General features: G+C 46.5%; 1 protein-coding gene across 1 annotated transcript in view; it reads left to right on the top strand.

Moving 5' to 3' along the window:
* The first annotated feature begins 83 nt into the window (after positions 1 to 83).
* Positions 84 to 15,567, top strand: part of GNPAT (glyceronephosphate O-acyltransferase) — a 31,212-nt gene continuing 15,728 nt past the window's right edge. Inside the window, exons 1-3 of the mRNA XM_082854526.1 lie at positions 84 to 317; positions 7,961 to 8,143; positions 13,827 to 14,003. Of these exons, the coding sequence (XP_082710652.1) occupies positions 240 to 317; positions 7,961 to 8,143; positions 13,827 to 14,003 (438 nt within the window). The 5' untranslated portion in view covers positions 84 to 239. The remainder of the gene's footprint in view (positions 318 to 7,960; positions 8,144 to 13,826; positions 14,004 to 15,567) is intronic.

Genomic DNA, 15,567 nt, shown 5'->3' with positions numbered 1-15,567 from the left:
CCGGGGGCCCGGCGCCCGCTTCCGGGTTCCGATATGCTGCGCACGCGCGCGCTGCAGGTCCCCGCGCGGTTTCCGTCCTGGTTAAGATGGCGACGCCCGGGGTCCTGCGGAGGGGCCGCGGAGGGTGCTGCCGCCCTAGGCGAGGTCGGGCCGCCCCGCGCGGAAGAACCGCCCCCAGCAGCACCCCAACCACCGCTTAGCTAAGAATCCCAGGCCACGCCCGGGACAGCAGCCGCAGCATGGATTCTTCCAGTTCGTCTAGCTCTTGCTTCTCCGTCGGCTCCACCAGTCCCGGCGCTGTCGTGCTCCTCTACTCGGTATGCGCCCGGGGGAGCGAGGCCGGGGCGGGGCCGCGGGAGAGGACCCCCTTCTCCTGGTCCCCGGTTCCTCCGGGCCGCGACCCAGGGCCCAGAAGAGTGGGTCCGAGCCTCCTCCCCACCCCCGCAGGAGGAGTTAGGTGCTTGATTTGGTTTCTAGGGCAACGGGTATCGCTGCGTGTGGGAATGTCCGTGTGCTTTTAGAAGTTTCTCCTGGTGATGGTTCCGCTGGTTCCCTCCCGCTCGTTCCTTCCCTTCCCCTCCACCAGGCGTTGGGCCCCTGACACGGGAACAAGGCGGGGAGAATTGGAGTCTCTCCATCTCTTGCGAGGCGTGTCGGGCTACCTTTCGGTCGAACCCGAGGAACCTGCGGGTCTGACTCAGCTTGAGGTAGCCCGTGGCTCCCCACCCCGCTCTTTTGCAGCTGTGATATTCCCGGGAAAAAAAGTATTTGGCTTGTCTGTGGGCACTGAGTTTCTAAGACTTAACGTTTATCATCTAAGAAGATTTGGAGTTCTGGAAATTTGTATTGTGTTTCTGTCCTCTGCCCATCATTGTACTTTTTCCACAAGTCATTTTGGAAGAGAGCTAATACCCCCCGGCCTCTCTCCAGTTCACCCCCCAACCGCCTCTTCTGATTTTAATCGGTCTTTTTTGCCGACGGAATGTTGGTCACTCAGAATTGTCATGAAGAAATTACGAGGTGGAAGCTTTGTAGCTCTCAGTATTTCACAACCCTGGGGCAATTGACTTTTTTTTTTTTTAAACCAAATTAAGTTTTATCTACCTTAGGAGGAAATAAAAGAATGCATTTTAAAGTCATGTAACCAGTGTTCTGGCTTAAATATAATGTTAATTTATGTAGGAGGGTCATAACAGGGAAAACACAAGAGCAAGATAAACAAAAAACTCAGTTTCAGAAAAGAATGTATATACCTATGGCTACCTTCAAATTGGGAGACCAGTGGAGCATGGGGAAACTTATGTTCCCTTGCTGTCAAGAGCTCTGGGCTTATGATGGCTGCTAATTGCCCACTTTCCCAAGGTTTATCACTTGGACCTCTCTCTTCGTTGACCTCACCGCACAGTGCAGTGGTGAAATAGTTCAACCTCAAAACGTAGGGAAAGAGGGTTGCTGTGTAGCTCTGACTTCCCATGGGTAGTTTTTTTCAGCCCTCAACTGGTTTGTGAATTACAGCAATTTTCCACGTGTGTATTAAAAGAAAAAGTTGGTTTTTTATTGCCCCATTCACCAATGATAAGACTTTGGTCACCTTTTTCACGTGAAAAACTAAAGCAGTTAATTGCATGTAAGCCGTTACTGCTTCTGAAGCTGGGCAGCCGCCCTCACTCCTCTTGTGACAGCAGTCTTTTAACTTTCATGTTAACCTGAACTTTTTCTTACTGTTTCAGACTGTCCTTATTTCATTCCTCGGCCACACTCTTATTGTGCAATACTCTAATCTAGTCTTGGAGATATTTAAGATACTGCCGATTGCAGCAGACATTGCAGCTGTAGGTACTTACAGTGTCCTAGTCAGTATTCTCAGTGTGCAAGATATGGAGGTTAAAGATCCAGCCCTTGCCTTTAAGGACCTCAAAGGATGTCATGAGAATAAAGGAGTAATCGCAGCTAAGTGAGATAAGCCCAGTGATTGAAGCGTGCACAGTATATTGTGGGAGGGCTGGGAAGGAGCGCCTGACCTGTCTGGGGACTTGGAGAAGGCTTCTCAGAGAATGTGACACCTGAGTTGAGATTTTGAGGTATGAATGGGAGGTGAGGGAGAGGAAGACTGTCGTAGGCATCAGTGTAAGAAGACCACTCCTTGGCATGTGTGGGGGAACCAAGATAGGTAAGGGTAGAATAAAGGGGACGTGAGAAACGAAACTAAGGAAGTAGGCAGAGGATATTTCCTAAAGGAATTTTATATGTTTAAACGCCCTTCAGGATAAAATCTTCATTCTATGGGACACCATTTAAGGATGATTGGATTTGTATTTTTGAAAGTCTAAGAAGACTACTAGGTTTCTGGCATGATTATGTGGGTAACCTCTATTATTGATACTTAAGCAGAGGCTGTAGAAAGGGAATTCGTTGGAGAAAGGAATCTGATACCGGAGGAATCTGAAGCGTGGAGGTCAGTTAGGACGCTGTTGCAGTAATCCAGGGAGGTGACGAAAGCCTGCAGTGAGGCAGTGGCCGTGAGTCTGGGGAGGAGGGAGACGGGTGAGTTTGTGTGTTATTCAGGACAGTTGAATGTGGTAGCTAAGGAAGAGGCCACAGTCTGAAGTTGACTCCCGTCTCTGCGATCTGGCAACTGGGCGGATGCCTTTCACTGATAAAGAGGAAGAGGATGGGCTTCCCTGGTGGCGCAGTGGTTGAGAGTCCGCCTGCCAATGCAGGGGACACGGGTTCGTGCCCCGGTCTGGGAAGATCCCACGTACCGCGGAGCGGCTGGGCCTGTGAGCCATGGCCGCTGAGCCTGCGCATCCGGAGCCTGTGCTCCGCAACGGGAGAGGCCACAACAGTGAGAGGCCTGCGTACCGCAAAAAAAAAATGAATACTCAGAACTCAGCACTTCCTAATTATTTTACTAAATTTTCCTGTTATCCATGCTCTTGAAGTTATTTCCATCTGTCACGCTATAAGGTGGAAATCCTAGAGAACGGTGGCTCCTTGCATCTCCTCCCAGCTCCACATTCAGTGAGGTCGTATTGGTAGCTTGAAATCTGCCACAGTGGGAGCGTGTATACCCCAGAAACTGGCAGATGCTATAAATCAGGGCTCTCCCATAGTTGCACGTTACCAGCATGCTACTGGTGGCGTCCCTAAGTGAACTTACCTTGTGTATTTGTTGTCCATCTTTCCTTCAGCTCCCTCAGGGTTCCTTGTCCACCTTGTTCATGACGTGTTCTTAGCCTGTAGAACAGTGCCCTGTACGTTTGGGGCTGTCAGTAACTGTTGAATGAATGGATCCACCAGAGCAGTTGAAAGGGAGGTACAAGGAGAGGCCTGTTTAACTAGCAATAAGGAGAGGCCCATTCTGCAAAGTAAGATAGGGGGAAGATCCTTCACGTCATTCTTCTCACTTGGCCTCCTCATTGTATCGTGCTCCTGGGTGAGTATTTATTTTATGATGGTAAATACTTCTCCAGCACGGCGTAGGGAATGCCAGTTAATGAGCAGTAACGCTCAACCCTGGCTGCATGTAGGAATCGCTTAGAGTACTTTCAAAAATACTTCTGATAACCCAGGTACCACTCCCAGACCAAACTAATCAAGAATCTTTAGGGGGGCCTGGGCATCAATATTTTAAGTTCCCCGAGTTATTTTAATGTGAAGCCTGGGTTAAAAACCACTGGATTAGACATTGAGTTAGACCAGATTGGGAGAAGTTGGAGCTTTAGGCTGTGAATATTGGAGAGCTGTCATCAACAGGGCTCAAGAAGCGGCTTCATTTAGTAAGTTATTTTTTTCACTCCACAAACAATGATTGAAGGACTGGGAATACAAACATGTATAAGACACACGACAGGGAGCTCACAATCTTGTAGGGGAGACACCAAAGACAAGTTTATTGAAGTATTCTAGATGAAAATGTGATGAGGATTCCCTAACGGCTTAGCGGAGAAGGTGACCGTTTTGGTCCTGCGTTAAAGGGAGAATCTGGACGTGGTACACAGAGGAGGTGTACAGAAGCTGTGGTTGATGGCCGAGGGTTTTCCAGGTGAACGGTGGCGAACGGCCATTTGTAAGTGCCCCGTCTCAACAACTGGTACCACCATGCACAGGGTTACGGACAAAAGAGGCTGTGTCTGTCTTGGTTAGACAAGGCATATCCCCAACACATACCACAATAGCACGCATATAACAGATGCTCCGGTGTTTGATAGGAATGCCATTCTTAGAGGTGACTTGAACAAAGCTGCGGGAGCCATGAGATGTCATAGCTTGTTGAGGCAACTAGGTCTTTGAATGGCTGGCTCGTGTGTTAAGAAGTGTGAGCTTGATCCTGCAGTTAACAGAACCGTGGAAGGATTGCAGATGATCGCAGCTGGCAAGCTTTTCAAAGGATACATACTTGCTGCTCTGCCTTGCAGGTTCTTGTTCTGAGGACGCCCTCCCTCCCCTCTCCCCTTTCCTCTTTCCTCCCCTTCCGTACTCTCTTTCTCTCCCCCCCCTCCACACCACAGACACCTCCCCAGCCGATTCTGATCCTTTTCTGTTCCCACACCCAGGACGGCTAAATGGGAAGTCTCTGAGATCTTTTTTGTCCCTAAAATTATATCATTTATAATGGTAATTTGTGGCATTCTACCAAGTCTGAGCCTGTGTAACTTACGCTATTACTTCATTAATGAGCACTGTGAAATTTGAGGTTCTTCAGCCTTAGAAGCAGGAGTATGCGATATGTTACAGCGACTGCAGTTTTACACCAGAATTCCAAGCTCAAATATTTTCCCCTCATATATTCTCTATACTTACATACGTGGGCATAAAAATGTTCACATTTGCTATTTTACATGTTTTACATGCTACCCTTTTATACTTAAGCTCCTTATAAATGCTCTTTGCTTCTGTCTGTATTCTCGTTGTGCCCTAACGGTGGTCTCAGTTTTTCTGGGTTTTTTTATTACCTTAACATTTAGTTGGTCAGTTATTGATCAATTGTGCTATATTCCAAACACAGCTAGATGATGGAAATACAAAGAGGACACAAACCGTCCTGTCCTCAAGGTAATTGCATTTTAGTAGGGAGACAGACATGCAAACGATTACATGTTATGGGACACATACCACAATAGACGTATGTAGAAGGTAACGAAGTCCTGATGAGGAAGGGAGAGTAATTCCATCAGGGGAACTCAAGGAGAGCTGTCACAGCAGAGTGATGCCAAGGCAAGGGTGACAGGAACAGAAGGGCATTCCAGGCAGAGATGGACACGTGCAAAGGCCCAAAGGCATATCAACGAGGGACTGTGTTGGGGAAATCAAATCACTCACTGTTGAGTGGACCATGAGTGTGGTGGGAAGGAAAAGCCAGGTCATAGAGGTTCTCATATGACGCCAGAAGTGGCTTAGGTCTTGTTCTGAAGGAGGTGAGGGGTGTCATGTAAATATTTTAAGCCAGAATTGTGTTTTAAAAAGGGCACATGGTGGCATGGAAGACTGATTCAAAGGGACAAAACATAGGCAAGGAGACCAGTGAGAAGGCTGTCGTGATAAAGAGCACAGGCTGGACATGTGAACGAGGAGTAGACATGATGGATCCTTAAAGGCCGTGTTAGCAGGATGGAACGGATTGCATGTAAGGGGTGAGGGAGGAAAGGTCTAGAATGATGTAAACACAGGGATGTAGATGGTGTGGGGTTATTGACTGAGATTTCAGGAAAGGGATCAGCTTGTAGGATTGTGCGGAGGAGAGATGAGTTCAGTTTTGGGAAAGCTGGATGCGAGAGGAGGACAGGGCAGGGGATTCAGAAGCATAAATATTTGAAACCAGTTGAGTAGGTGAGAGTACTCAGCACTGTGTGGAGTGAAGAAAGGAGGGATGGAGATGTTAACATATACTAAAGGAAGTGGGAGGAAAGAAGACATATTTGTAATTGGGGGAGGAAAATTTCCCCCAGGTTGAGAATCTCTGGATTAGAGCAATGAGGTGGGGTTTTTGCTGTGACAGAGTCATGAATTAAAAACCACAGTAGGAACATTTCAGAATAGTTGTAGGTAATGAAAGGAGGGAGTGCTTGAGAACGGTGTCCCAGGGTGCGGAGGTCTAGGAGGAACGAAGACTTGAAAGAGGCCAGGGTCTAATGATTAGATTTGAAAGAAATATTAATGTCTGTTACGCTTTTTATAGTAGCAATGAATGAAAAAAAGAGTCCAAACATCCAACATTACAGGTAATATCGTGGGAGAAACTTTAATGACATGGAGGAGTGTTTATAACATTAAGTAAAAAGAAAATCAGGAGACAAATCAAAATGTACGTGTGGTGAGGGAGGGACTTTTCACAGGCACAGAAAAAAGCATTCACTGAAATGGTCTCTGGCTCATTGGGAGACAGTTGATTTTAATTTTCTTCTTTGTGCTTTTCTGTATCTCCTCAATTTTTATAATGAACATGTATCACTTTGGTAATTAAAACATTACATTAAGAAATTAGGGAATACAAAGGTGACGGTGCAGCCACTAAACTATTTTAAAACAATATTTAATATAGGGAAGTATTCAGAATACAGCTGATAAGGCAAGATAAACTATATTTGGTAGGGTCCATGTTTTAAATTTAAAAATATGTATTTTTATATCTATGAATGGAAAAAATAAGGGAACTAGTAAGTGTTAAGAGTAGTTATTCCCAGGGTGTAACACTGTGGGCAGTTTATCTTTGCTTGTATGTCTCCACGTTTCCAAATCTTCCATAATTAGCATGCTGAGTAGTATAGGGTAGTGGTTAGGAACAGGGTCTGTGAAGCGATAAGGCTTCAGCTTGAATCCTGTCTCTGTCCTCTGAGAGCTGTGGGACCTTGGCTGAGTTATTTCACTTCTCTGTGCCCTGGTCTCCCCACTGTGAAACGTGGTAGTGATGATAACTCCCTCACAGGTTTGTTGTGAGGATTGACCCTTCGTATAGGTAAAGTTCTTGGGACAGTGCCTGACGCTTAGGAAGCAACGACGCATGTTAGCTGTACTTATTATTACTACTATTACTTTTATCATCAGAAAAACAAACTTTTAAGAATTAAGAATTCAGAAGTCGTTGGTAGCCTAATAATGAGCAGTTTCGGGGGCTGGTTGGATAGAAGCTGAATTTCAGTCGGTTGAAAGGAGAAAAGAAAGTAACACAGCAAAATACAGACTGCACCATAGTAGCTTATATGGGAGCACTTTGGTCTTGAGTTTGCACCCATGTCGTTTTATTTGATTTGACATAATCTTGACTCTGATGTACGCTTTAATTTTTAAAACTAAGTGAGAGAGGCAGACAGAACAAGTTTATTGGTGTGATTGACGAAATCTGCAAAGTTGATCAGATTTCTCTAGAGCCTAATGTCGCACCTTTGCTATGTTTGTTAACTTTCATAAAGGGGCACTGGCTTTATAAAGGTAACAATCAGAAATATGATAATAAAATATTACAATTCAACATCAATTCATTGATCCTAATAATAGCTACATTTCTTTTTCTTTTTGGTAATTTTATTCTTTTTTTTTAATTTTTATTTTTGGCTGCGTTGGATCTTCGTTGCTGTGCACGGGCTTTCTCTAGTTGTGGCGAGTGGCAGGCTCCTCTTCGTTGCGGTGCGCGGGCTTCTCATTGCGGTGGCTTCTCTTGTTGCGGAGCATGGGCTCTAGAGCGCAGCCTCAGTAGTTGTGGCGCGCGGGCTTAGTTGCTCCGCGGCATGTGGGATCTTCCCGGACCAGGGATCGAACCCGTGTCCCCTGCATTGGCAGGCAGATTCTCAACCACCGGGGAAATCCAATAGCTACATTTCTTTTTCTTACTATGTGAAAACCTAACATCGGAACACTCTGCTCTTGTTCTATGTCATAGAATAAAAATTTTGGCTAAGATGAAACCTTACCAATGTAGTTTTACAGCATGTGCATTACTTTCTTTCATTTGCCTCATCCACAGAAGGAACTCAAAAAGTGGGATCAGTTTGAAGATGCTTTGGAGGAGAGGAGGCATGTCAGTGACCTGAAATTTGCCATGAAATGCTACACACCTCTTGTCTACAAGGGAATTACTCCTTGCAAGCCAAGTGACATTAAATGTAGTGTTCTCAATTCTGAAGAGATTCATTATGTCATTAAACAGGTAAGTGATTCCCTCTTCAGCCATAACCAGATTTGTTCATTGTCAGCAAGTTCTCTTCTTGATTCTATGAATTTATTTTGCTATTTTTAATGTATCTTTTTAGATTTTGCTATATTCAGCACATTCATCAAATGTTTATTGTACCCATAATGCATCTTAGCCCCTTTGCTAGACATTCTGCCTAATAGCTAGTTGAGCAGCGTTCTTGACCTCATAAGTGTATAGTCTAATAGGGAATGATGACAGTTGTGCAGGCAATTACAGTGAAATATGATACAAGACATGCTAATGGGAGGCCAGTGTACAGGGGCATTAATTAGTTATAAGAGCAACTAATTTTGTGTAGGGAGTTAGAGAAGTGATTTTATAAATGAGGCCTGAAAGATGTTTGGGGGTTTTCCAGGTGAAGTGGGTGAAGAAGAGTGTTCCTAGCAGGGCAAATAACTTTTTCCCTGTGGTTTTGAAACCTCGTGGCACATTAAAATTATTCGGGGAGGGGCTTCCCTGGTGGCACAGTGGTTAAGAATCCGCCTGCCAATGCAGGGGACACGGGTTTGAGCCCTGGTCTGGGAAGATCCCACATGCCGCGGAACAGCTGGGCCCGTGTACTACAGCTAGTGAGCCTGCGAGCCACAACTACTGAGCCTGCGTGCCACAACTACTGAAGCCCGCGCACCTAGAGCCCGTGCTCCACAACAAGAGAAGCCACCGCAATGAGACGCCCGTGCACCGCAGCAAAGAGTAGCCCCCACTCGCCACAACTAGAGAAAGCCCACACACAGCAATGAAGACCCAACAAAGCCAAAAATAAAAAAATAAAATAAATAATTTTTTTTAAAAAAAGAACGTTTAAAAAAAAAATTATTCTGGGAGCTTTTAAAAATCCCTGTGCCTACGTCTCACCCTCATACCAATTAAATCATAATGTCAGGAGTGAGAAACCAGGCGTCCAAAGTTTTCTAAAAGCCCAGTCAATTCCAAAGTGTGGTGAGATATGGGAACCACCAGCTTATTTTAAGGCAAAGAGCACATGTGTGTTCGTGGTATTGAGAGGTGTTCAGTGGAACCAAGACTGAAGAGAGCAGAGGAGGGTGATGACAGGAACTGGGCTGGAGAGGAGAGCAGGCCACGTCGCGAAGGGCTTTGTGAACCGTCTGAAGGAATTGGATTTATCCTACACACAGTGCAAAGCCATGGAAGGGGTTCAGGTTGCAGTGTGGCGTGATCAGTTTATGTTTTAGAAACACCGTTGTGCTGAAGGAGACGGGAAGGCTGTGTGTGGTGCTCCTGCAGCAGTCCCTTTGTAGGATCGTAGCTGCCTGGACTGGTAAGTGGTTATAGAAACAGAGAAATGGTCAGATTTAAGAAATGACCAGTTGGGTGAATGAAGTGAAGGAAAAGAAGAATCAAGGCTGATAGAGCCATTCACTGAGATAGGGACTTAGAAGAGGGCTTAGGAGAGAAGCTGTGCTCTATTTTGCACACGTCATTTGAGGACATCCAGATAGAGGTCCTTGGCAGGCATGATCGGAGCTCCCCGACGGCGGGCTCTTCTATCATATCGTGCTCCTGTGCCTTGAGGTTCACAGAGAGATCCTGCTTCTTTGACTTTTCACTGGAGGTTAGTCAGGTTTGTGGCCTTGGGAAGATTCTTCATTTTGCAGCGGCACTGGGGTTGGGGGCTGCGTCACACGGCTTGCGGGATATTAGTTCCCTGACCAGGGATGGAACCCAGGCCCAGACAGTGACAGCGCGGTGTCCTAGCCCCTGGACAGGGATGGAACCCGGGCCCAGACACTGACAGCACGGTGTCCTAGCCACTGGACCAGGGATGGAACCCGGGCCCCGGACAGTGACAGCACGGTGTCCTAGCTACTGGACCAGGGATGGAACCCGGGCCCAGACACTGACAGCACGGTGTCCTAGCCACTGGACCAGGGATGGAACCCGGGCCCAGACACTGACAGCGCGGTGTCCTAGCCACTGGACCAGGGATGGAACCCGGGCCCAGACATTGACAGCACGGAGGGAGCCCTAGCCACTGGACCAGGGATGGAACCCCGGCCCAGACACTGACAGCGCAGTGTCCTAGCCACTGGACAGGGATGGAACCCGGGCCCAGACACTGACAGCACAGTGTCCTAGCCACTGAACCAGGGGTGGAACCCGGGCCCAGACACTGACAGCGTAGTGTCCTAGCCACTGGACAGGGATGGAACCCGGGCCCAGACACTGACAGCGCGGTGTCCTAGCCACTGGACCAGGGACGGAACCCGGGCCCAGACACTGACAGCACGGTGTCCTAGCCACTGGACAGGGACGGAACCCGGGCCCAGACACTGACAGCGCAGTGTCCTAGCCACTGGACAGGGATGGAACCTGGGCCCAGACACTGACAGCGCAGTGTCCTAGCCACTGGACAGGGATGGAACCCGGGCCCAGACACTGACAGCGCGGTGTCCTAGCCACTGGACCAGGGACGGAACCTGGGCCCAGACACTGACAGTGCGGAGCCCTAGCCACTGGACCGCCGGGGAGCTCCCAGGAAAATTATTTGTTATCTTCATTATTTGCTGTCTCTTTTATTCTGATTCGGACATATGACCTATGCTCTTAATCGTATTGTTGTGATCTATCTTGGGGAATCTATTAATCTTGTCTGACTGAACTTATTTCATAAGTGAAGTCAAGTTCTCTCTCTCTCTTTTTTAAATTGCTGTATTTCTGGTGCCTAGCACATAGTACACATTCAATAAATATTTCTTGAATTAATGAATGGAAAAAAAATACTTTGGTCCTATCCGCAGAGATTCTGGTGTAATTGGTCTAGGTTAGGACCCAGGCATTTCTCTTTTCTTCTTCTTCTTCTTCTTTTTTTTTAAGTTTCCCCATGTAATTCTAATGCACAGCCAGGTTAAGTGCGACTGATTTAAGCCAGTGTTTTTCAGACTTGAACGTACTGCTGAGAAAAATCATATAATCGAGGTAGATTGGAATTATTATAAATTCTTGATTACGCAGCACACTTGGGCCCTCTTTGTTACCCAGTCATTGATTGTTTCCCTAGGAAACTCTCTCCCTTTCTCCAAAGTGGCAGTTTCAGTTGCCCCATTCTCCTTGAACCTCCAACCCTACCTTCTCCGCTTACTCTGGACAGATGACTTTTCTTCCTACTTCACAAAGAAAATTTGAGCCATTATATAAGTGAGAGCTGTTTCAGCTCTCTGAGATCAGGCCCCTAATTTACCTGCATCTAACACCCGTGATTTTCTTCTTCCCTCCTACTAGAATGGAACAGGGATCCCCTTCTGTTCGAGTTTAATCCCTACCCTACTCCTTTGCTCCGAATTCCACCTCCCCCCTCCTCCTCGGGAACTTTGCTTGTCGTCTGTCCCCTCAGTTGTCTCAACTTCTTCCTGTTATCAGCTCTTTACCCTCAGCGTTTAACATGCTCACTTCTCTTCCACCTTAATTAGACTTCCTTTGACCACATTCCTTCTCTGCTTACTACGCATCTCTTCCTTTCCCACTTCTGCTCTGCTCTTTGAAGAAGTTGGCTGTGTTTTCTATGCTTGTTGCCCTACTTTCTCACCCTTCATGTACCGCTCAGCTCACTGGAATCTGATTTCCACCCCCTGTAGGAGCTCTTCCCAAGATGGTGAATGACCTCCTTCTTCCTCGTGGCAAAAAATCAACCTCATTCAAATCCTGGATAGCTTTTGGTACACGCTCTCTCCTTTCCAGGACACCACACTCTCCCACTTACCCACCACATCTTTTTGATTATTTCCTGGTTGTCTTTATGGGCTTCTCTTCCTTTGCCTGTCTCTTTATCTTTTTTTTTTTTTTTGCGGTATGCGGGCCTCTCACTGTCGTGGCCTCTCCCGTTGCGGAGCACAGGCTCCAGACGGGCAGGTTCAGCGGCCACGGCTCACGGGCCTAGCCGCTCCATGGCATATGGGATCTTTCCAGACCGGGGCACGAACCCATGTCCCCTGCATCAGCAGGCGGACTCTCAACCACTGCGCCACCAGGGAAGCCCCTGCCTGTCTCTTTAAATGCTGCAGTTCCTCAAGATTTTGTTCTAGCCCCTTCTTATCTACCCACTCACTGGGAGTTTTATTTATTGCCAGAATTTTAAGTACCTTCCTTATGCTAATATCTCCGTATTATAATATTACTATATAAAAATAATATATTATCATAAGTAATATAGATAATTAGTATCCATTGCTTCAGCCCAGATCTCTTTTGAGTTTCATACATATATTTTTACAGTTTATTGGGTATCCACTTGGAAATTCCAGAAGCACTCCGAAAGCATTCAAGATGTCTACCTCAAAGTCTTGGGTCCACCGCACCCCTGTACTGTGTGTGTTCCCCCCTCGCACCCAGACTGTCCTGTCTCTAAGAATGCCCCCCCACATATGCTGGTTGCTCAAACCAAAAATCTGGATGCCGTCTTCAGCTTCTTACTTTCCTCTCACACGCTCCCAGGCACTAAGAGCTGCTGATGTGCTCTGCTGAAAATGATGTACCCTCCTAAAAATAGCGCTGGTCTACCTCCGTCCATCCCGGCTGCCACTTCTCCAGCTGAGGCTGCCTTTATCTTGCAGAGTGCAGTAGCAGCCATTGAAGGGGCTTTAGCCAAGGAAGGATGTGATGACTTCTGCGTTTAAGAGACTGCTCAGGCTTGTGACATGGACAAGAGACTGAAGAGGGACATCACTGGGGACAAGGAGTTGTAAGACCGCTGCTTCTCTCAGGTTTCCAGGGAGAGGGGTCTGTAGGGACAGCACATCAGTTGGGCAAATGAGAAGCCCAGGTGCACAGAATAAGAGGCCAGGCCATTCTCTTCTCTGCTTTCCTCCAGTGCCTTCTGAACAAGCCGGCCTTTTCACCTGTGTTCTTCACCTATCCAAGTCCTTCCTGTCCCCAGGGGTCTTGGCTTTCCCACTCCCCAGCCTTCTCAACCGGCTCAAACTGGCATGAGCATTTTCTGGCTCGAGGAAGGTCCTCTCCTGGCAATGTATTCTTTCTTTTTAATGCTCCAGTTCTCTCTTTCCCTTCTGATCCTGATTCCTCAGATGTGTAGGCTGTGCGACTTCCCTGGTGGCGCAGTGGTTAGGAATCCGCCTGCCAATGCAGGGGACACAGGTTTGATCCCTGCTCAGAGAAGATCCCACGCGCCGCAGAGCAGCTAAGCCTGTGCGCCACAGCTACTGAGCCTGCACTGTGGACCCCGCGAGCCACGACTACTGAGCCTGCGTGCCTAGAGCCCATGCTCCGCAACAAGAGAGGCCACCGCAGTGAGAAGCCTGTGCACCGCAAGAAAGAGCAGCCCCCGCTCGCCGCAACTAGAGAAAGCCCGCGCGCAGCAACGAAGCCCCAACGCAGCCAAAAATCAGTCAAATAAATAAATTTAAAAAAAAAACAGCTGCAACAATGTACTGAAAGTAACTACTAAGTGTATGCTCTCAGACACTAGATCTTGAGCAACAACTTATTTTAGAGAATTTGGATGTAAGCTTAAACTATATCAATTTAAATTAAGAAGAGAACATACCATTTTGAGTTATATAATAACATTGGTCCATTTGGAACTGGTCCTACTGATTTGAGCAAAAAGAATTTTGACTTTTTTTTTTCCAGAAATTTATCCCTGCTTTCCCTTTTCTTGTAGCTTTCCAGGGAATCCCTTCAATCTGCCGAGGTCCTGCGAGAGGAAGCCTGTGGCATCCTGGATGAAATGAACCACAAACTGCGTCTGGGAGCCATTCGGTTCTGTGCCTTTGCCCTGAGCAAAATATTTAAACAAATTTTCTCGAAAGTGTGTGTAAATGAAGAAGGTATTCAGAAAGTGAGTATTGCTTGTAGAAAAGCAATCGCTTCTTCAATCCCTCACAATTTATTCAGCTCAAAGGCATCCCGCTTTGCACTCGATGAGCAGGCCCTGGTTAGCAGGTGGCCTCCAGCCTGAGCAGAAGAGACTCCGCCTCTCTGCAGGGTGTTTTTTCCTTTTGCCTTCAGATCTGCAGGCTTCAGACAAACTAACTTAGTTACAGACTTTACAGACTAACCTAATGTCAGATGTTCATAGAGTTACAGAAGTCGTACAAAGAAGTTCTACATATTCTTCACCAAGATTCCCCTACAACATGTTCTCTTTCCTTTCCTCACACACCTTTCTGGTGTGTTTTCCCTATAAACAAGGACATTCTCTTATGGTGTAATTATCAAAATAAGCAAATTAACATTGACACAGTGCTGGTGATACAGATCTTATTCATGTTTCACCAGCCGTCCCAGCTGTGTCCTGTATAGGCCAAAGAAAGTCCTGCATCGTGTGTTACAGTCAGCTCTCATATCTCTTTAGACTCTTTTAATCTAGAACAATTACTTAGGCTTTGTTTGTGTTTCATGATATTACTTTTGAAGAAATCAAGCCAGTTATATTCTAGTGTCCCTTGATTTGGGTTTGAGATGTTTTTTCGATTAGGCTCAGGGCGTGTCCTTCTCAGTGTATCAGCCCAGAAGCACGTGGCCTCCGTTTGCCTGTTCCTGGTGATGGTCACGGTCGTCACTTGGCTACCGTGCTCTTCGCCAGGCTCTTCGCCCCTGTAGAGTTACTCTTTGTGCCCCTGTAATTAATAAGTATCTTGGGACAAGAGACTTGAAGGATGCTTCAGTACCCTGTTTTTCATCATACTTTCCTCCACGCGTTTTCACAGCCACTGATGTGTTTTGCTTGAATCAGTTATTATTCTTATGATTGCCAAATGGTGATTTTTCTAATTCTGTCACTCCTGTCATTTAATTGTTTACTTTTTTCTGAAAGTAAGGGCTTTCCCTATGAAGATTATTTTTATTCATTTGTTTTTAATACCTTTCTTCTCTTACTAGGAAGCTCTTACCTTCACTGGCCTTCCTCCTCATACCTTTTAATGCTTTGTTTTTATTCAGTCATTTACTTTGCTTCCAAGTATTTCTTCCTGCTGTGACTGATTTCTAGATTGCTGACTTACATCTGCATCTCTGTCGGAGAACGTTTGATACAGTGTTGGGAACGGGGGATGTTGCTGGCTATGTCTTGTTTGTCGGCAGGTTATGTATTTAGATTTCAGGAAAACAGACACACGTTGACACAGTGGGTATTTCTGAGACGACAGCCCGAGGAATGGATCGGGAAGCTCGGATGCATCCCTCCCTGCTACAAGGCGCCCACTCTCCCTGACAGTGAACCCAGTGCATAAATAGAGAAATACCATTCCTTTCCTTGGTCCTAACAATTTGTAATTTTTTTTAATCTCCCTGAGAGAAGTTTTGTTTTCTCTTCCTACAAACTACCAGTCAGTCTAGCGCGGTGGCTGACAGTTGACTTTTTAATTCAGACTGACAGATCCAGTCCTAGCTCCACCGTGTAT

The sequence above is a fragment of the Leucopleurus acutus genome (assembly GCF_964270905.1).
Source record: "Leucopleurus acutus genome assembly, chromosome: 14".
Classification (NCBI taxonomy): domain Eukaryota; kingdom Metazoa; phylum Chordata; class Mammalia; order Artiodactyla; family Delphinidae; genus Leucopleurus; species Leucopleurus acutus.
This window is presented reverse-complemented; position numbering and strand designations above follow the sequence as displayed.